This window comes from Trichosurus vulpecula, chromosome 3, assembly GCF_011100635.1.
Source record: "Trichosurus vulpecula isolate mTriVul1 chromosome 3, mTriVul1.pri, whole genome shotgun sequence".
NCBI classification, from domain to species: domain Eukaryota; kingdom Metazoa; phylum Chordata; class Mammalia; order Diprotodontia; family Phalangeridae; genus Trichosurus; species Trichosurus vulpecula.
In genome coordinates, this window is record NC_050575.1 from 125,487,694 (window position 1) to 125,509,073 (window position 21,380).

At 47.2% G+C, this 21,380-nt stretch overlaps 1 protein-coding gene across 2 annotated transcripts in view; it reads right to left on the reverse strand.

Moving 5' to 3' along the window:
- Positions 1 to 20,920, reverse strand: part of LHX6 (LIM homeobox 6) — a 35,177-nt gene extending 14,257 nt beyond the window's left edge. The window contains exons 1-5 of one of the 2 annotated variants that reach the window (XM_036751135.1): positions 20,840 to 20,920; positions 19,577 to 19,648; positions 18,942 to 19,124; positions 18,296 to 18,417; positions 2,379 to 2,599 (exon numbers count right to left, since the gene is read on the reverse strand). In XM_036751135.1, coding sequence (XP_036607030.1) covers positions 2,379 to 2,599; positions 18,296 to 18,417; positions 18,942 to 19,124; positions 19,577 to 19,648; positions 20,840 to 20,920 — 679 coding nt within the window. Of the gene's footprint in view, positions 1 to 2,378; positions 2,600 to 18,295; positions 18,418 to 18,941; positions 19,125 to 19,576; positions 19,649 to 20,839 lie in introns of those variants that run through there. The other variant, XM_036751136.1, reaches the window with a different exon arrangement.
- Between the last annotated feature and the right edge of the window lie 460 nt (positions 20,921 to 21,380).

Sequence of the window (21,380 nt, forward strand, 5' to 3'; positions counted from 1 at the left end):
GGGAGATTATGGAAAAGGCTTGTCCCTTTGCCAGCCTTCCTATCTCCCTGATTGTGACTCATCCTACAGGATTGTCTACTGCCCTGGTCATTCATGGGCATCGGGGACACAGTGGGAAAGGGTGGGGTCTGGGCTTGGAGATGGGGAAAGGAGGGAAGAGTTATCTCTTTCCTTCTTGTCTCCTGATCCATGCATAGAGCCACAGAAAACAATGTCAGAACTAGAAGGTTCCTTACAATGGAGAATGTAATAACTGCAATAGGACCTAGAACATAACATTTTATTTAGACCACAGGACACAGAATTTGAGAGCTGAAAAGAAAAGCAAGGCACAGAATGTTACCACATAAAGCCACAGAGTGTTAGAGCCAGATGAGACCTGAGAGATCGTAGGATCAGTAGATTTAAAAGTGGAAGGAGCTTCAATGATAACAACAAGGTCCCGATTAGTATGTGTAACAAATTCCCTGAAATGGCTGAGTTATTTGAATTTGCCATGCATTATTTCCATTGGGTGGGAAACAGTTATCACATTTTACATAATTATAACTTCAAAATAGTGTAAATTCAAATATACACAGCCACTTTAAGGAATTCATCATTCGCAGTAATTGGGACCTAGTTGTATCTGGTTGTATCTCCTCATTTTACGACTGAGGAAAGCCAAGCAAGCTCCTAGGGATAGTAAAGAGGGAGATGACAATTCTGGGGAGACAGCTTCCTCTTCTGGCCCAGCCACCAAAGCAGAAGCCCTCCTTGAACAGGGTCTGTAAACCAGAGCCCATTAAAAAAAAAAGAGGGGGGACACCCTTGTGACCTTGGAGGGTGAATTTGGTGATGTAATATAATACTGACTTTGGGTGATGCAAGAGTTAGGCTCCACTGTTTACAGCCTGCACAACTTTGGTCAAGTCACCTATCCCTCCTGAGCCTCAGTTTCCTCATCTGTAAAAATGACAGGGTTACATTAGATGAGCTCTAAGCTAATTTCCAGGTTGAAAGCTTGTGATCCTACAAGTGAGTGATGAAGATCACTGGGGTGTTTTCCATAAAGAAGCCTTAACTGCTCCTCCACTGTAAATAAAATGCTTCCTACCCTTGATCTGTTCTGGCTATGACAAAGAAATAGGGACCTGGGAATAATAGCTCAGTTTTCTATATCACTTTAATGTTTATCTACCTGTGAGCTAAGTAATACAAAAATTATTTCCATTTTGCAAGTAAGGAAACTGAAGCTCAGAGACTTAACCAACATTGCACAGCTAGTAAATGTTAGATCTGGGAGGGATTCAAGTCCAAGACTCTCAACTCCAAGTCCAGCACTCTTCCCACAATTCCATGCAATAGGAGGTAGGTTCTGGAGTGCTAAGTATCTGACCAGTGCCAGAGGTTTGAAGGTTAAGCCCAAGACTATGCTAAATCATGTATTAGCCCAGATGCATTTCACTAAAGAAGAGTCAGGGTTTGAAGTCACTTGAGTAGGAGTAATTCTGGAAGTGATGACCCTCCCTGCTGTGCCCCTCACCCTGCCCCTGCCCATTTCCTTTTCCCAGAAGCAGTGGATTCAGCATCTGGATTATGGGTCTTCACATAGAGTAACCAACTAAATACCCACATTGAGGACCAGTCCAGTAGGATTGAGAGTTAGATCCAGCCAGCAGCCCCCTAAAAGACAATGCAGGACTCAGGCATTGTGGAAAGCAGCAGGAAGAGTGGCATCATTTCCATGGCAACATCAAGTACTTCAAGTCATAAGGGGTGGGGAAAGCAGCAAGGTGGGAACACAGGGTCAGACTCCCTGAGGGAGCAGTAGGGAGCCTGGTGTCTTGTAAAGTGTCAGGGCAAGAAATTGATCTTGTTCTTTTGAGTCTGAGTCCTGGGCATTTCCCACCTTCGCCCCTCCACCCCCCACCCCACAGCATAGCTTTAACATCTGTGTTTTAAGCTCTTTAAGCTCTTCTAGAGCTAACAACCTAGTGTCAAAGGTCCCTTCATGCTCTAATATTCTGTGGACCCTTCCAGTTCTAATATGCTGTGGCTCAATGTCCTTTCCAACTCTAACATGCTACACTCTAAGCTTCCTTCCTGCTCTAAACAAGCTACATTCTAAACCCTACTCCTGCTCTAAAATGCCATTCTAAGCTTCATTCAAGGTCTAACATTGCTATCTAAGATCCTTTCCAGCTCTGACATACTGTTATAGGTAAGGGTGAAAGCAGAGGTAGATCCTACATTGTGGATTCCTTCCCTGGAAAAGAATAGTCACGGACTATGTCCCCCTATGTTCAGCCCATGAACCAGGCTCCTGAGGATTTGAAAAGAGTGTAGCACCCAAGAGGCTGAAAGAGTTTGGAGGGAGGGGATTAGGGGATGGATACCGTTCTCAGCTGCTCTCTTGAGGTTCTCGATCATAGTGTCGTAATGGATTCGGCACAACACTTTCTCCTCCACCAGCCCGAACTCCTCGCCTGTGGAGAGCTGCCGCTTGCAGGAGAAGCAGGCAAAACAGGCCAGGTGGTAAGCATTGCCCCGTGCCCGTCGCACCCAGTCACTGGCAAAGATCTGGCGGCCACACCGGGCGCACTTGGTACCGAACCGGCTGGAAGAGAGAGAAGGGAAGGAGCTGGAACTCAGGGGATTGGAGAAGGAAGGAGGCATCTCCACTAAAATGTCTGATTCTCTGTCTACCTCAATCTTAGCTCTATCACTGCTTGTAAATAACATTAATGATAATCAGAATAATGATAACTTCCCTTTCTGTAGTCCTTTGAGTTTTCCTCACAACTTCCCCCTCTGAATTGAGAGGCATCTTGGCATAGTGGATAGGGAGACAGCTTTGACCTCCTTTTAAGAAGTTCAAGTGCTGGCTCTGAAATATACTTGGCTGTGTGATTCTGGACAAGTCACTTAATCTCTGAATGCCCCATGCAATTCTTTAAGGCTATAAATTACAGATAAGTTACCATGGTGAAGGGAATTTCCACACAGAGAGTTTCTCCAAGATGATGAAAACATAACTCTGATCAAAGAATCCACTGGAGTCCAGTGGTACACGTATTACTAATTCTGTTTTACAAATGGAAAAACTAAAGCGTAGAGAGGCTAAGTGGTTAAATGCCTTGCTAAAAGTCACACAGATCCATATTCTTGTCTTTTGATCCTCACAAGAACCCTGTGGAGTAGGTTGTACAAATTGTATTATTTTCATTTCACAGATGGGAAAATTGAGGCCTGGAAATGCAAAATGACTTGCCAGATCTCTCAAGAGTAGAACTGGTGTATGTGGTGGGGCCAGATGACAAAGAAGCAAAGGTCTGTTGAGGCTGCAGACCAGACAGACAACATTGTCATCAGCCAGTGAAGGTGACTGAGAAAAAAAAAATAACTTAGCCTTAGTTAACATTTAAACCAGCTGAGCTTGCTGAAGTGCAATGAGAGTCAGGGCAGAAAGCAAGAAGACCAGAAGGGACTCCACAGTATGAAGAATAATATAATTGTCCCCACTTTACAGATAAGGAAGTTGAGACTCAGGGGAGTGACTTAGCTCAGACTTCCAACCCAGGCCTAACTCTTAGTCTAAGACTTTCAAATCATAGATTTTAGGTCTGGAAAAGTTGTGAAAGATTAACACAATCCCTTCATTTTAAGAAGAGGAAAAAGAGACACTGGGAGGGGAAGGAACTTGCCTAAGGTTACTGTAAGTAGCAGAGTTAAGACTATAATTCCTAATCTAGTGCTCTTTTCCACACATTCCACCGGGGTTGGGGGTGGGGTGGGGAGGGTGGGTTGGAGGAAGACCAAGACAAGGAATTCTTTGGGATCATTTGTTTACAACAAATTAAGTATTTTATATGCATATTGTTGCATTCTCCAAGATGGAAAATTGAGCTGGGGTAAGAGAAGAGGAGCTAAGGAGAAGGAGGTATTCCAGGGATCAGAGGTTATGTTTCTTTTGCATTTGGGCCATTCAGGAAAATTAACATTATTTGGAAAGACGTAGATGTTTTAAGAAGGGATTGTGCCTAGGCCTTGCATGTAGATCCTCAATGAAGTAATTGTGTAATAAGTGGAAAAACCAGTGAACTCAGAGTCAAGATACCAGAATTTGGGTCCTGTCTCTGCTATTTATTAGCTGTGTTGCCTAAGGCATTTCTTCCCCTCTATGAGTCTCAGTTTCCTCATATGTAAAATGAATAAGGTGTAGAGAAACTTCTACCTGGGCCTGTCTTGATCAGTCAGTCTCACTATGTGATCTTGGGCAAATCACTTCATCTTTCTTTGTTTCTCTCTTCATCTGTAAAATGAAATCCTATTCTATTCTAAGATCCTCCTAGCTTTACTCTGTGTTCTACATTTTAACATTCTGTATTCCAATGTTCCTTTCAGCTCTAGCATTTTGTGCTCATAAGTCCCTTCCAATTCTATGTTTTATATTTGAACATCCTATAAAATGAAAACATTTCTTGGTTGCCTGTGACATCCATAAGCCAGTTGGGAGGGGGGGGAGGCAGTGAAAGTGTGAAGAGAAAGTGACCTGAGAAAGCAGCTGAGTGCTGGGGACATCATACATTCTCAGGACTGAAGACTAAGGGTACAAACTCCTAGGGGAGTTCCTGAAGGAGCATAAAGCAAAAATAAACCCCTCCACTCCCACTCAACACACACACACACACACACACACACACACACACATTCAGAAAAGACAGTTAACTGTACAAGTCTTAGAGTTTAGGACCCAAGGTGAAGGAGGACCCTAGATGAACATGAACAAATTCATGACTTATGAGAATGACGTGTACAGAGGAAAGCTGAGGGTGAAGGTGAAGACAGAGAGGCTCATAGGAGCGTGCAACCATAGATTTAGAGCTAAAAAGACACTTAAAATATTGAGTCCAACCTCTCTCATTTTATAGACAAGGAAATTAAAGCTGAGAGAGGTTACTTGATTTGCCCATCTCCTGTGAGATTTGAACCTACATCTTCCTGGAGCCAAGTCCAGCATGATTTCCATACATTATTCTGCCTTAATCATATCTTGGAGGCTCCCAATTCTATGAGAGGTGGCAGACAACATTGGTCATGCCCTGTCTTACTTTTAACCCAAGTAACCCATTTTAGGCCCAAGTTTGGAACTTATTGTCCCCCCAGAAACACTCTCTGGCACCTGAAGAGGAGAACAGAGCCAGGGGCCAAGGGCCAGGGGCCATGGTTGATTTTTCAGAATGCCTGACATCATTTTCCATTGGGGAACTTATTTAAGTTGTTTAAAATGTTTTCATTGTGTATATTCAATGGTGTCACTGGGGAGTGAGGGGCGCAGCTAATTAAAACAAGACTGTGGTCTGTATGTGTGTATGTGTGTGTGTGCATGTGTGTGTGTGCTGGTCTGTGTAATCCGTGTGTCTGTGCAGTATGTGTGCTGCTGTGTGGACACCTTTGTGAGCTGCACCTTTGTGTATCTGTGTGAATCTCTGTGTTTTAGGACATCTGAGTATCTCCATGAGTATGTCTCCACATATATATAAATATATATATATATATATATATGTCCCTGTCTTATCTTACTATGTATATTTGTATGTATAATATATGTGTGTACATGTCCCTACTCTTCTCTTTGTGAAAACATGAATGAATATGTGTGTTTCTGCATGATGTATGTGCACCTCTCTGTGTCTCTGCAAATCTAGGCTGCTGTGTTTGTGACCCCCTCCCTGCCTGTGTAACCTCAGTTCTATGTCTATGCGTACTTGGGTTTTTTTGGATTTTTTGGTCTCTGTGTCTATTTGTCTCCATGTGTATGTGGTTTTGGATCTCTAAGTCTTGTGTTCCTATGTGTCCTTGTCTGTGTCCAAGGATGTCTCCATATGCATACATGTGACTAGTTTTGTGTTCACATATAGAAAGTAGTGTTTGAGCCTCTTTGTGTGTGTTTATCTCCATGTGTATGGGCACTCCTGTCTCTGTGTCAGATGTGAGTCTTGCCTTACTCTGCAAACCAAGCTGGGAGAGTGCAAGTTGCTTTCCTTCCTTCCATTCATTCCAAGGCTAGAGATCTCCTTTTACCCTCCTCTTCACTATTCCTGCACTTCCCCACTGTGATCTTTTCTAGCTTCAGCTCTGTAAGTGGGGCCTAACCAGCCCCACCCCCACCCCCACACTCAAAACCCTCCTGCCCTTGGGGCCTTTGGGGACCGAGTATGGAGTCATGGAGGAGGGGAGCCAGTGAGTGAAGGGTCCTGGTCCCGCTTGCTGCTCGCTTTCAAATTTACAGTAATTATAGGCAGCTTTGAGCCCATAACAACGTACAGATTCTTCTCAAGGATGGAAGAGGCCCCATTAGCCGATGCTCCTCTAATTAGCAGCCTCGAGGAAGGACGATCCTATAGTGTATTTAAATGATTAATCACAGAGCCATTTGGGAGAAGAAACAAGAGGCAGAGAAAGTGGGGTGTGGTGATTTTTTTACCCCTTACTTGACCGCCTCAGACAAAAATCCCCGGAAAACGGAAGAAGGCAAAGCCACGGTTAATCGGAAGCATCAGTACCCACGACGTTTAATTCAGCGAGCCATCTTCCAAGAAACTTTCGTTGCAAGCTGACTCCAGCCTGAGTGCCCTTGGTTCCGACTCAGAGTAAATATAAATTCTCCCAGAAAAGGGCTTACTCTCCTCTCCCCACGGCGGGGGACCCACTGCCAGAGAAGTAGGGAAGGCAAGAGCGATGGGTCTTTCGTTCCCTTTTGCCAGCCTCATCACAGGATTTAGCTTCAGAATCAAAGAGAGACACATTATGGTTTATTTGGTTGAGAGTTCCGTCAGTCAGGTGTAGTGTAAAGAGCCTTGGCCCGGAAAACAGTAATTAATTAGGTTCCAGGTGTGACCTTCAGTAAGTTACTTCAATTCTCTGAGCCTCAGTTTCCCCATTAATAAAACGTAAAGGCTAATACTTGCACCACCGAATTAAATAGCTATTTAAAAGCAAGCCATCGTTAATAAGCCAGCTTTTGGAGGAGGGCAAGTGGACTCAGAGGGACTGAGAAAGGGATAGAGGTGGGGAGCTCTCTGAGGGAGGGGATCTTGGAGACACTAGCGCTTTGGTGCTCCCTGATTGTAATTGTCGTATTTGACAGGAGTGATAATTCCCAGCCCTAACGGAAATATTGCTGAGTCTCCAAGAACTGAAATTCCACTTTCTACTTTTGATTCGTAGTCCTCTGCCGTAGCCCTGCAATGTCCTTGGAGACGGGAAGGGGCTCCGTGCACAGATACCTGGACCCGAGTTTCCCCCGTCCTCATCTCCCCAGCATTCACTCGGGTCCCTGGCTCTAATGGAAGACTGACAGCAAGAAGTCCGTTCGGGTTAAATCCTAGGATTGTTAGATTGGACCGCGATCTTCCCTTCTGCTGCCTCGAGAAGGAGACCAATCCAGTAACCTCGAGGGGCCCAAAAAGCCTTCAGGGGAAGGAGGCCAGATCCCATCCACGAACCACCCATCCTGCCAACTACCTCCATTCCCCGAGTCCTCAATACAGACGCCGGTCCAAAATCACTGGACGTTAGAAGTGGAAGGAGACCTTAGAGACCGTCTAGACTAGACCAACCGGCTCTTTTTACAGATGAAGAAACTAAAGTCAAGAAAAATAGGAACGGCTGCACAGTTAGCTAGACTCAGAGACATGGCTCGAACTCGGTCTCCTGAGTCCAGGGCTCCTTTTGGCTTTGTCTCAGATAACTCTCCTGAGACCTTTCAATTATCAGAAGTCCTCATTGAACATTATTATTAATTCTGCTAATGATCCATACACTCAAACATTGAAGTTCCCATCACCAAGCAGTTCGATTCCGACCCTGTCAGGGCCCATTTTCTCCCAGAAAGCTCCCGGCAGCTGAGGCCTCTGCCCTGGCGCCTAAAGCGCATTAATTAACCACTCTGCTCCAGATAACGAAATCCCTCCGGGACTGGCCTCCCGGTGTTCGAATCCCGCCAAACTCGCAGCACCTAGGCCCTGTGGCCTTGGACCCGCGAACTCCTGTCCCGTGGGTGCGCTGCTGTGGAGGCTTTCGATGTTCCGCTCCTTCACCCGGTGCTGCCCAAGAGCAGGGTCCTCAGCGAGCTCTTTCACCACTCCTGTGGGTTCGGTGGATTGATGAAGCTCGCGACCTCTGCTACCCAGTCACTGCGCCTGGCCTCTGCAGCTCCAAGTTCGCCAGTTCTTCTGCCCTAGGGCGGAACTCAGAACCCTGAATGCAGAGGCCGGGAATGCGAGTATGTTCCTATCCGCGAGAGAAGAGCCGGGGTTGGCTGTCCATCCACCCCACTGGGCTCAAGGTTATTTCCTAGAGCCTCCCGCATCAGCTCGCCTGCTCCACCTTAATTCCGGGAACAACGAAATCGTCCCCGCGAACTAAACGAAACAAAATTTAAACTGCAAAATACATGCTAGGGTGGGCCGGGGGAGAATCTAGCTATTACTTGGTATTTTTAATCGACCTCCCCAAACCTCGATTCCCCAAAGTGTGTTGGGGGAAAGGGGAGGTGGGGAGGGTGGTATGTGCATCAGGGCAGAGAACTGAGGCTGGAGATTCAGGAGTGAAGATACCTTAGGCTTAGGAGCGCTGGGTTGTCTTATAGACAGAAAAGGAGAGGGAAGCAGTTCTGGGGAATGAGGTGGGTAGGGGGCTGGGACTGGGCAAATTGTAGGTACTGTTGAGTATCGCAATACTGTAGGAAGTGGAAAGACATTTGTGTTATGGGGAGGCGGACTAAGACATGGGGAAGCCGAAGGCTGAGGAAAGAGCCGAGGTAAGGCTGGGGAAAGAGCCGAGGTAAGGCTGGGGAAAGAGCCGAGGTAAGGCTGGGGAAAGAGCCGAGGTAAGGCTGGGGAAAGAGCCGAGGTAAGGCTGGGGAAAGAGCCGAGGTAAGGCTGGACACGCCTCGAAGGATGGCAAAGCTGAGCCGTGCAAACAGCACTGACTGAGGAGAGACGGGCTATAGGAGAGAGAGTAGTGTGGGGCCGTTAAAACGAGATATAAGACCCGGAGTTGTGAGGGCTGTAGGACATCTGGCAGAAGAAGCGGAGGTGAAGGGCTGGGGACCGAGCAGAGCAGCGCGGTGGGAAACGGATCGGCTGGAGGTTGTTGTACTAAGGAGCTGCAGGATTGGAAGCAACGCAGAACCGAGGGACACACATAGGACACACATAGTCTGGAGTTGCAGACATGAGCCTGAGATGCTGGTCTGGGGGAAACATACAAGGCAGGGGAGCGCGAGGCAGAGCCTCACGGGTCTGAGAAACCCACGCCTGTGCCGCAGTGAGGCACCGGCGGACCGCATTAAGACATTTAGTAAGTCATTTAGATCAGTAAGCGTTTAGATCACACAGGAGTGAATGGTTCAGAGCTGTGGTACGCCAAGCAGTTTGGTTTGTAGATCTCAGAGAAGCTCTAACCCAGAGTATATTGAAATATTCGGTGGCAAGATTTACAAACTGTAGGACGCCGATCTGAGTGTCGCGGGGTGAGCTCGGAGATTTGGAGCTCCAAGGCGCAGAGCTGAACAGAGCTGTAGGACACGGGGCTGAGCGGCGTGGAGCTTAAGGCCCAGGCTTATAGGACTTGAAGCAGTGCAGGGCTGAAGGACCCAGATCCGCCTAAGATGTGCAGTGGCTCGAAGCTGAGGGGAGCAGAGAAGAGGTGTTGTAGACAGAAGAGATCCTGGATTGAGGAATTCGGGTCTAAGAGGCTGGAAAGCTGTAGGATTTGCAGAAGCGCCCGCGCTGTGGGACATATCGGCCAGGAGCCAAAAATATGAGCAGCAGCGCGGGGCTGAGTGGTCTGGTGCTGGGTGCCACGGGTAGTGGCGAGCGTTTATAGAACACGCTGCTGGGCTGCTCAAAGGAGCGCGGGACCAGAGCAGCGTTGTAAGGAGATTCGCAGGGATGGAGGATTCCGAGGTGAGAGATTGAGTAGACTCCCTCATTGCTGAAGGAGGCTCGCTTAAGATTCCGAGCTTGACCAATTCAGGGAACAAGGAAGGGGAGAGAGGTAGGTAGGTATAAGGCTCCCCAGGGAACGTGTGACTGGTCCCAGGAATTTACATTGGTAAATAAGATTCAGGATCTGAACGGGTTGTCCGGGTGGTCGTGGACAGATCCAATCCAGTCCTGGGCCTTATGGGGAAGGCAGTTCTCCAAATGAGGAGTCTGGGCTGTGTGGGGAGGGGAATAATAGCACCTTGGCTTGAGAGTTCTGGGCCCAGCCTGGCCCTGAGGCCAGGAGAAAATGCAAGAAAACATGCCTTTAGAATCTCTCAGTCCTTCCGAATCCCTTCTGGAGTCTGACCTTCAGCCAGCTTGACAGCTAGCACATAGAAAAGGGTACAGAGGGGCAGGTCAAGACGTACAAGTTCTGGTCCTCGGTCTGCTACTCCCTTGCTATATGACCTTGAGTTGGCCACTTCCATTCGCTGGACCTCCATTTAAATTTCTATTAAATGGGAAAAACAACCCCTACCCTATCTACCCTAAAGGGTTGTGGTGAGGCTCAGAAGAGATGATGAATGAGAGAAGTACTTAAATGCTCCCCTCAAATGTGAGAAGTCAGTTTCTCTTTTAGAGTATCCCACGGCCTAAAGACAGGGTCTTGCACTCGAGAGGATCCAAAGTAAGACTCACTGATCCAAGACATAGGAAGCTTCAGGCTCATCCTTAACCTTCCTCTGGTGAGGAAGAAGAGGGAGAGGGGAAGAAGGGAGGGGGGGAGGGAGGGGGAGAGAGAGAGAGAGAGAGAGAGAGAGAGAGAGAGAGAGAGAGAGAGAGAGAGAAAGGGGAGGGCTCGCTCCCATAGAACCTGAGGTGAAGGGGCAGGGCAGGAAAGAGAAATTTTGAGTAATTTAATTGGGAGAATTGCTAGTAGGATGGGTAAACTTAGGTGCTTGACTTGTTGAAATGTACTGACCTCAGAGAATATTATCCATATCCAATGGCTTAGGGAAGAGTGCAGAGCTCTAAGTGATTTTTAAGGTCCCTTCCATCTCCAACATTCTGTTTCAACTTTTTGTTTTCTAAAATTTTTTCAGCTCTGACATTCTATATTCTAAAAGTATACTGAAGTCCCTTCCAGGTCTGATATCTTGTTTTATCTTCAAGAATGTGTAACATCCATTACTTTACCCTCAACCTGGGTTATAGCCATGAGGTTAGAGGGATTGGGGGAGAGGATGCATAGGAAGGGGAGTTGACATAAACCACCTGGTGAAGAACTGTGCATTAGAAAACTAGGTGGTATTGCTGGGATATAGTGTTCCCACCTCCATTGCCAGCCCAGTTAACTATGAAAAACATAAGGTATGGATGCCTAGAACTACTAATGATACCCCAAAGAAACTTTTATTTAATGTGAGAGGTTAGTTCCTCAGAAATCTTACTGATTTTATTTTGGTGTAGCTTTCATGCTCTATTAATGGTGTGTGTGTGTGTGTGTGTGTGTGTGTGTGTATCTGTGTCTGTGTCTGTATGTGTGCAGAATTGTTTTTGTTTTTTTTTTTTTTTTAGGAGCTGGAAGAGATCTTAGAGATCAACCACTTTAACCTGTTTATTTTATGGATGAGGAAACTGAGGCCTAGGGAGGAAAAGTAAATTCTCTAAGATCACATCAAGTTAGCAGTAGAGTCAGGTTTAGAATCCAGATCTACTCACTCTAAGAGCAATGTTCTTTCCGTTATCTAGTTTTTCATTCCCCTTCACAACCTGAATTAAAAGCAGCCCGTGAGCAAAAACAAGCTCATATTATGAACCAGTTCATGAGAAGATACTGGTGGGCTTGCATTCCAACTGTTTTTTTTTTTTGTCTCAGGTCCCATCTTGTAAAATGAAGCAGCTGAATTCTAATCTCCCTTCCAACTCTAACATTCTGAGGCTTTGGTACTGCCATCTCTAGTCAATTTTCTGCTTTCACTTGACCTCAGACTTTATGGCTCTATAGAACAAGTGCTGGACCTGAAGCCCAGGGTTCTAATGTTGATTATGACACTAACTGATAGTATGACCTTAGACAAGTCAAGTTAACTATCTGAGTTTCAGGTTTCCTCTACAAATTACAGATAACAAGACTTTTACTACTTACTTAATGGAATATTTATAAAGAAAAAGCTCTGTAAACTTAAAAACATGGAACTGAATAAATCTTATCCCTAAGGCCCCAAGAGCAAATTGTTCTGGGCCAGCAAGACAGTGAACCCGAACTGGTTTGCCTATTGTCTGCTACTAGAGTTGGGGTGGGTGTGGAGGAGAAAATGGAGAAACACCTTTCTTCTAACTCTTCCCAGTGCTATACACCTAACATTTATATAATAATTTAGGTTTGCAAAGTACTTTACATGTATTATCTCATATGTTACTTGCAAAGTCTGTGAGGTAGGTAAGGTAGTGTGATTATCCCCAATTTATAGATAACTTGAGAGACATTTGGCATATGAGAGCATTGGGGGCAATTTTGAAAAGCCCAAACAAAGCACATGGATTTGGTTTTTTTTATTTCATTTTTTCAGTTGCAACTAGACTTTAACTGGGTCTGGGAATGAACCTCAATTTGATAATTTGGCAGAGGAGGTGGTGGGGAAAGGAAGGAGAGAACCCAGTCGACCACAAAGCAAAAGCAGAAAATCCAAAGTAGGAGCCGACCAAGCCAAGTGGGCCCCTCCTTCCCACAGAGAGAGACGCTGCTCTGACAGAGGCTGCCAATCCCTGAAAGTCAATAAACCTGGGGCTGTCAGAACCGGGACCCTAAGGGGTGGGGTCCTTGGCCCTTTGGGAGGATCTGAGGGAAAAAAGCCAGGAACTAAAAGGGCAGGGCTGACAGCAGCCCCACAGAAGAATGCCAGCAAATGAACTGGGGTATATTTCCCCCTCCTCACTTTCAGGCTTCAAGGGACCTCGAGAAGTCAGTGATATCAACATTCTGTCCCCCAAGCCAGCCAGTTCCAGTAGTTCCCCCCAGGACTGTTCCCTCCCCCTGAGAATCACAGGCTATTGGGGGTAGAAGAGGCCCAGAAGGTTAGAGCTGGAAGAGACCTCAGAACACAGAATGTTAGAGTTCAAAGGGAGGTTAGATCATCCAGGCCCACTCACTCATTTTGTAAATGAAGAAACCAAAGACCAGAAGTGGATTTCCCAAGGTCATTCAGGTAATAAGTAGCATAAAGACCTTAGAGATATCGAGTGCCTATCTCTTGTTTGACAGATTAAAAAGTTGAAGCCCAGAACCTGTGGGAGGAAGGGGGGAGAGGAAGCAACATGTTCAAGTTTGCAAAGAAAATTAATGACTGAGTCAAGACCAGAACCTGGGTCTCCTTATTTCCTTGGGGTATCATAGCCCAGTCACAGAAAAACATGCAGTTGGAAAGGGCCAAGGAGGGCAAAATGTCACTCTGGCCTCCCTTGATTCTTCTGGGGAAGTTTCCTTTGAGAGCTAGAGGATTGATTTTGGTTGCTCTAGTAAAAGTTACCTAAAGAACTTGACCATGAATTAGGAAAGAGCCTTTTCCATACAGGGGTAAGGGAACCCTGTCCAGTCGTTCCCTCCTCACAGAGAAAGAGTCTGTCAAGTGGGTCCTATGTAAGGAGTCTACATACAAACACATGCATGGCATGTGCACACACTCACCTACAGATATATCTATTCACCTACACATACACAACAGAGAAATTTGCATACAGAGTCATGAAAATTGAAACTCACACGGACATTTTTTCATATACACACACAGTCTCACAGAGACTAATTCTTTCACACACATAAAAATTCTCAGAGAGACATTCAGCAACCTTTTTTTGCACAGACTCAAAGACAAAGATGCTCTATAAAGAGACAGATCTACAGACTCATCCTCACATAAACTCAGAAGCAAATGCTATCACACAAACAAGCACACAAACATGCTCATTCTCACACAAACCCAGAACTACTTGGAAATACATTTGTACTCACATGGGCACACATTGGCCAGGGTTGGGGCCATGGGTGGGTGGATGGGGGCTACAGAAGAGATTATGGGCCCCAGAATGACTGTGGTTCTTCAGACATAGGCCCTAACCCACCATTGGAGCCCTTCTCTTTCCACAGCCAGAGAAAATGGGTTTCCAAGAGGGAGCCAGGAAGTGAATGGGAAGTTTTGTTTCCTCCTGTGCCTGGGTAGATGGTGAGGGGTGGGACATGGCATCCCTTCTTCCTATTCCCACCCCCATCTTTCACATGTCTTGATACACATGGCACACATTCTCTCATACCTAGCCAGATGCACACACATACTTACCAATCCACTTGACACACTGTCAAATGCCCTGATGCACATACACATACACACATTCATACTTATCTTGCTGCATACAACCATACATTATACCATCTTGTATGCACACACATGCCTAGACATATGCAAAGGATCCTAGTAGCAGAGATCAGAAGTCATTTTCTAGGTGAGGAAACTAATGGCTCAGAGAAAGAAATATCTTGCACAGGATCACACAAATATTTAGTGGGAAGATCGGGGATTTTAACTCATGTACTTTGATTCAAAACCTAGTGTTTTTCCCATCACCCCATGCTGCCTCCTGTATGTGGCTTAACATACATGCACATACACACCTTCATGTATATATCCCAAAACATCTGACACATACATATGCATTCATGCCCTCGTGCAGACATATAGTATATACTCATTCTCTCATGCCCACCCTGCCACATATAACACACACACACACACACACACACACTGAGTTGTGAAGCAAATCAAGGCTCATTATGCCATAATCCCAGTTTGACCTCTGGCCTTTCCCACCAGATGTTGTGGGGAACTCTTATCTACCCCACAACCCCCCAATCCAAGAGGCCTAGTGTTAAAGTCACTGGGAGCAACTACCACAAACAGCAAGAGATAGAGAAGGCACCAACCACTGTGCTATCTTCCCTTCCTGCAACTCAAATTCTTTGGTTAATCTACTTTATAGATCACTCTTCTCTTAATTCTTATCTTTCTCATCTTATCTTAAAGACTCTCTATTCTTCTAGGGCATCTTGTAAATGGGTCAGTGAGTAGAGGCCCTAATCTGCTGGGTGGCATTGGTTAAGTTATTTTCCCTTTTTGGACCCTGTGTGTAAAATTAGGGTGCTGGACTATAAAATCTCTAATGTCCCTACCAGCTCTAGATTCTACGACATGCAACAAAGACCATGATAGCACACTCCCGTGACATGCATACCAAAAGCCAGCAAGAGCCTCCTGGAAAAGTAAACGGAAGTCAAGGGAATGTGGAAAAGGCAGAGACCAGACTAGACTCTTAGAATTCAACCTTAGCCCTTTGACCTTGGATGTTTCTTCAAACCCATACACAGAATCTCTGTCCCTCTCAAAGTCCTTCTAGCTCTAAAACCTGTCCTTGCAAAAAGACTCCCTTCAATCTCCTTTCTCTCAACTTCAATCCATCCTCCATTCAGCCACTAAAGTGATTTTTCTAAAGGGCAGATCTGATTATATCATCCCCCTATTCAATAAACTCCAAGGACTTCCTATTGCCTCTAGGATCAAATACAAAATGCTCTATTTGGCATTCAAAGACCTTCATAACCTAGCCCCTTCCTACCTTTCCACTCTTCTTACACCTTACTCTGACATATTCTTTGATCCAGTGACAGGGACCTCCTGGCCATTCCATGAACAAGACACTGCTCTTAGCTCCAGGCATTTTCTCTGGCTGTGCCCCATGCCTGGAATGCTGTCCTTTCTCCCATCTAATTGCTGACCTCCCTGGCTTCCTTTAAGTCCCAACTAAAGTCTCACCTTCTACAGGAAGTCTTCCCTAACCCCTCAATTCTGTTGCTCTCCCTCTGTTAATTATCTTTTTAATCCAGTATATGGCTTGTTTTGTGTATATTTGTTTTCATGTTGTCTCTCCCATTTGATTGTAAGCACCTTGAGAGCAGAGACTGTCTTTTGTCACTTTTTTTTGGTATCCCTACTGCTTAATGCAGTGCCTGCCTGGCACACAGTTGGTGTTTAATAAGTGATTATTGATTGACTCTGGGTAAGTCACTTGCTTTCTCTGAACATCAGCTTCTTCATCTGTAAAATAAGGAGATTTGACTAAATGATTTCCTAAGTCCCTGCTTCCTCTAAACTCTGAAAGTCACTTCACTGTGACTGTTTTATTATTTGTGAACTGGAGATAACGATCCTATGGGTAGTGCTATGGCATACTGGAAAGACTACTGGATGTGAAGGCAGAGAACCCAAGTTGAGTTCCCTGCTCTGTTGCTCAAATCTCTGACCTTGAATAAGAAATTTAGCTTTACTGGACCCCAGTTCTCATCTGTAAAATGAGGGGGTTGGACTAGACAACTATTAAGGACCCTTCTAGCTATAAATATATGCTTCCATGATCCTACCAACCTTACAGAGTTGTTGTGATATCGCAAAGGGTATTTACCACTCTTATTGCTATCATTATTATCATGTCATCACCACCATCATCATGGTGAAAGCCTGGGTAGGAGTGGGTGTAGGTGGAAGGGAGGATCCTTTCACTAAGGGGGGGGGGGAAGCCTCCCCTTCCTCTCTTCTGCTAATGTGGAGTCAAAAGGAGGAGGTTGTGTATTCCAGAGCCTGACTAAAATGCCACCCCTCCCCCAGTCTCCCAGCTTCCTAATAGTGGGAGTGGGGCAAGACTCCAAGATCCTTCCTTCTGTGGGTGAAGAAGGTAATTCTCTTTCCCTGGGTTCCTCAGCTCCATAGGAAATGGGTAGCCATTCCTCCCCCACATAAGGGCTCTTCCCTATGAGTGACCTCTTCCCTGAAAGGTAACCCTTGTCACAGTTAAGGCTGAGACCGACCTTGCTCAAAGAACCACAGGACTGGATTTTATGATGTAGTGAAAAGAGCATGGAATTTGGAGAAAGGGCGATCTGGATCCCAATCCTAGTTCTGACACTCATTAGCTTGGTGACCCAGAGCAAGCCACACTTCAGTTTCCAGTTGTCACATACATAAAATGAAGCTGGACTGAAGTCCTTCTCAGCTCTAACACTTTATGTTTTAAAAGTCCCTTCTAGTGTCAACATTCTATGTTTTAAATTCCCTGTTTTAGCATTTTTGTAATTATTTGCTCTTTAGTGGGGAAGAGTAAGGACAAAAAAGAAGAGGGGTTGCAGACTAACCCCTAGACCCACCAAAATACTATGCCTTTCAAATACTGGCGAGGAGGGTAGTCCTAATGGCTGAAGCTGATAGCAGAATAGGTTTATTATAGGTGGAGGATGAGGTTGCTGGGAGCTTAGAGGAAAATATCTTCTTGTCTCCCTCCTCACTCTTCTCCATATAGGGCTCCCTTGGCCCTCCCACAACTTCTAGCCCTCTGCAGGGGTTTTTTTTTTTTTTTTGGAGGAGGGGAATGGAAAACAATAACATGCTGACTGCAGGTGGAGGGATTAATACCTCTTTCTCCATCCCCCTGCTACAAATATAGGCCTCCCTGTTCCCCAACATTTCAGTGTCCCTGGCCATTCACTAGAGGTATGGGTTCTCAAGGATATAAAAGAGATTGACTTCATTGGTCCCTTCCACCATATCCAACCAGAGGGAGCCTGAGACTCCCAAATTGCCAAGGTCTTCCCTCTCTGGCCCAGCCAAAATCCCAGACTCCCAGGTCTCTGTGAATGGTTCATACATTCACTGATCTCCCTCAGGAGGAAAGGGTCAGAACCCAGCAGAGAGAAGGTGCCCAGCCAAGTGCCAGGGAAAGCTCCAAGGGTGGGCGACTCCTCCCCTCTCCCCACCTCGTTGGGTCCCCAAATAGAGCGGTATCATCTCTGCCCCATTCCCTAATCTGTCGAACGAAGCAAAGTGATATGGAACTCCCTCTGGTTGGCAGACTGGGGACCCCTTCCCCCAATTCAAGCGTCCTTTTTCTTTTTCAGGTGATGCTTTTCAGGCGTCAGCCTTCCTTTTTCTACACTGCTCCTTCCATCAGTGTCTGTGGCCCCTTCGACTACTGCATAACTGAGTTGTCTGTCGCCACAAGCTTGTCCCTTCTAGCTTGGGAAGTTGGCTGAGGGCACTGCTGGTACGGCTGCAGTTTGCCCCGTCTCTCTCCTCAGGACGCAGAAAGCGGGTGGAAGTACTCTCTCTTTAGGCACACGGCGACATTCCCAGCCCCCATCCCAGTCCTTGTTCCTTTTTCCCACAGCTGCCAGATTCAATGATCGAGGCCCCTAGCTCTCTGGGTGCCTCAGTTCCTACCTGAAATAGTCCATTTTGCAGAAGATTTCCTTGTTCTTAATGTAGCAGCTGTTCTGCTGCCGAAGTGACGTGCGACAGACAGAGCATTCCAGGCATCGCACGTGCCAGATCAAGTTGTTGACCTGGACAGCGGAGATGGGGGAGAGGAGGAGAGGGGGACAGGGGAAGAGAAGAAAAGAGGGAGTTGGGACTCAGCTTGGTCTCCCATGCCCCAGTCCTTCCCTGCTTCCCACAGCTGCTCACAACTCCTGCGAGCAGTGTCTCGTACAGATTGGGGGAAGATGGAAAGGCAGGATACCCAGTTTACTTTTCACCTGTCTTTCCAGCCCAGGTTCTAGTTCCTGCTCTGTTGCCAAATCGTTGTGTGACCTTGAACGGTCAAGTCACCTACCCTCTCTACCCTCAGAGTCTTCCTTTTTCAAAGTACAGTATTTTGACCAGATTGTTACAAGTCCCCCTTTCCACTCTGACATCTTATGTTTTAACATTTTATATTCTATGGTTCTTTCCAGCTTTGACGTTCTCCGTTCTATCGTTGTGTGTTCTAGGGTCCCTTCCATCTCGTTCATTCTATGTTCTAAGGTTCTTTCCAGTTCTAACATTCTATGTTACACCTCCGACATTCTCCGACTGTTAGCACACATACCTTGAGCAGGTAGCGATCGAGAATCTCGAGGCCACAGCTAGAACAGATGTTTTTGCCTGTGGATGGCACCGAGGAGGAGGCGGAGGGAGGTGAGCAAACTGAAGGGGTGCTAGGCGTGCAAGGGGAAGAGCGTCCCTCGTCCTTGTCTAGGCCCCCGGGCAGAGCATCTCCGTCTGACTGAGCCTTCGAGAAAAGAGAGGAGGGGGATACAACTGAGTTGGGATTCAAGAAACCAGTAAGAAGTGCCCCCTCCCCTTTAACCACATTCCAGTTTGGGTGTGGGAGGTGGAAAGGGTGGGGTGGAGATATCAGGACAATCCCCCTTAGCCTCCCTTGGTTGGACTCTACCCTCCACCCGTCCTCTGCGGGAACTGGAGGCAATCATACTGGACCCAGGCGTCACTCATTTTGAGCGGGACCAGAAACCAAAGTCTTCCCGGTCAGCGGAGGAGGTCCGTTTTAGTCGTTCCATCACCCCTTCCATGGGGCATGGGAGATATGTCTCAACGAAATTTCTTCAGTTCACCCACCCCGGGGAGCCGGGAGTGGGGAAAGGGTGGAGAAAGGGGAGCGGGAGCTACGGATTTGTTATCTGGTGGGGAGAGAATACCCGGGCGACCTAGGGCCCAGCTTACCATGCTGGGCGGTGCGGTTCCCTCCAGGCAGCGGGAGCTGGCTTTACAGCCGGGCCCTGGCTGAGCCATCACCTTGAGGGGAAAAGATAGAGAGCGGGAGTCACACGCAGCGAGTGAGCAACGGCCAGGAGCCGGCTGTGTCCGCGCTGCGCCTTCCCGCGCCCCCTATATAAGCCGCAGCAAAACAATACCTCAGAACTTTCCAACGGGCATTTAAACCCTTCCCTACAAAAGCGGTGTCTCTTTAATGAAGCAATTTGAATTTGGATGGAATTTTTTTCTCTCCCCCCCTCCCTCCCCGCACTTAACCCGTGGCTCTTGAAGTAATCGCTCCGTTCCCCTGCAATCCACAGCTCTGAAACACACAAACTACCTGCAATTAGAAATTGTCGTAAATGCCCGAGATAAGAGGTATGGAGGGTGTCAATTCCAGCTGTCAATCAGAAAATGGATCAGACCACCCAAAGAATTGCAAATTTGATTTTTTAATGGTAGTAATTAAAAATCGAATTTTTCTTTTCCTCCTGCCCCCCTCCTCTTGCCCCCCGTCTTCTCTGGCACAAAATGCAGTAAGGGAGAGAGAGAGAGAAAGAGAGAAACCCAAGAGGAGGAGGAACTGCCCGGACCCGCACCGCGGAGCAGCCAAATGGTCCCAGATTTCAGCCGAGCGGGCGCAGGTTCAAGGTCTCTTTGGAAGTAGGGGTGGGGGCTGTAAGAACGGGGGTAAAAAAAAGATAAAAGGGAGAAAACAACATAGATAAAGGGGAAGGGGGAAAGCCACCCACCCCCACTCCACCCCCTTCCCCAACCGAATCCTTCGGCAGCTTGGTATTCAAGGCTCGGAAAAGGGCAGCGGCTTTGGAATTCTGAGCGTTGCATCTCCACAACCCCTCGGCGCATTTGGGTTATTAAGCCCCTATTCAAGCAGACAATACCGAGCTCCCCCCGTCATGATTCCCTGCTCGTGGCTAAATCGCTTTTTTTTTTGAGAAATTCCTCAAACATTTGCATAATGTTTGCCTTTTTTTTTTTCCGATTTCTTTTTTTTTGCGTCCCCCCCTCCGGCCGGCTCCCTCCCGGGCTCCCCCGCCTGTCTCTCTTCCTCCCTCCCCCCAGCCAACCCACTCCCCCACTGTCGGATTCTCTCTCCCCCTTGTCCCCCTCCCTCCCCCAAACCCTGGGCTCTTGGCGGGCCGGGCGGTCCTCGGCTCCCCAGCATCCCAGTCACATTACTGAGTGGACCCGAGCTGAAGACTCTCTCACCTGGTCGGCGGGGACCCCTTCTGAAGGGAGGCGACCGCCCGCGGGCGCTGGGGCGGCGCAGTTCTCATGCTTCCAGTACATGGGCCCCGGCGAGCGGGCGGGGGAGAGCCCGGCAAGGAGCAGCGAAGGACAGGAGAAGAGAGGAGAGCCAGCCCAGCAGGCTGCAGAGCCCCGCGCCCCCGCCCCCTCACACAGCCGGGGTCCCCCCAACACCCCCGCCCCACCTTCAGGCTCCAATCCCCACGGGCAGACAAGTACAGTCCCAACAAACTTGGAAAGGCCCGTGCCCCCGCCCCTGCTCCTCCTTTGCTCCTCCTGCCCTTCTCTTCCTCCTCCTCCCCTTCTTCCCCTTCTTCCTCTTCTTCCTCCTCTCTTCTCCTCCCCTCTTTCCCTCCTCCTCTTCTTCCTCCGCCTCTTTTCTGCTCTTCTTTTTCTCTCCTCCTCTTCCTCCTCCTCCTCTTAGCCTTGTCTTCCTCCTCCTTTCCTTTTCCCTCCTCCTTTTCTCCTCTTTTCCCTCCTTTTTCTCCTCTCTTTTTCCTCT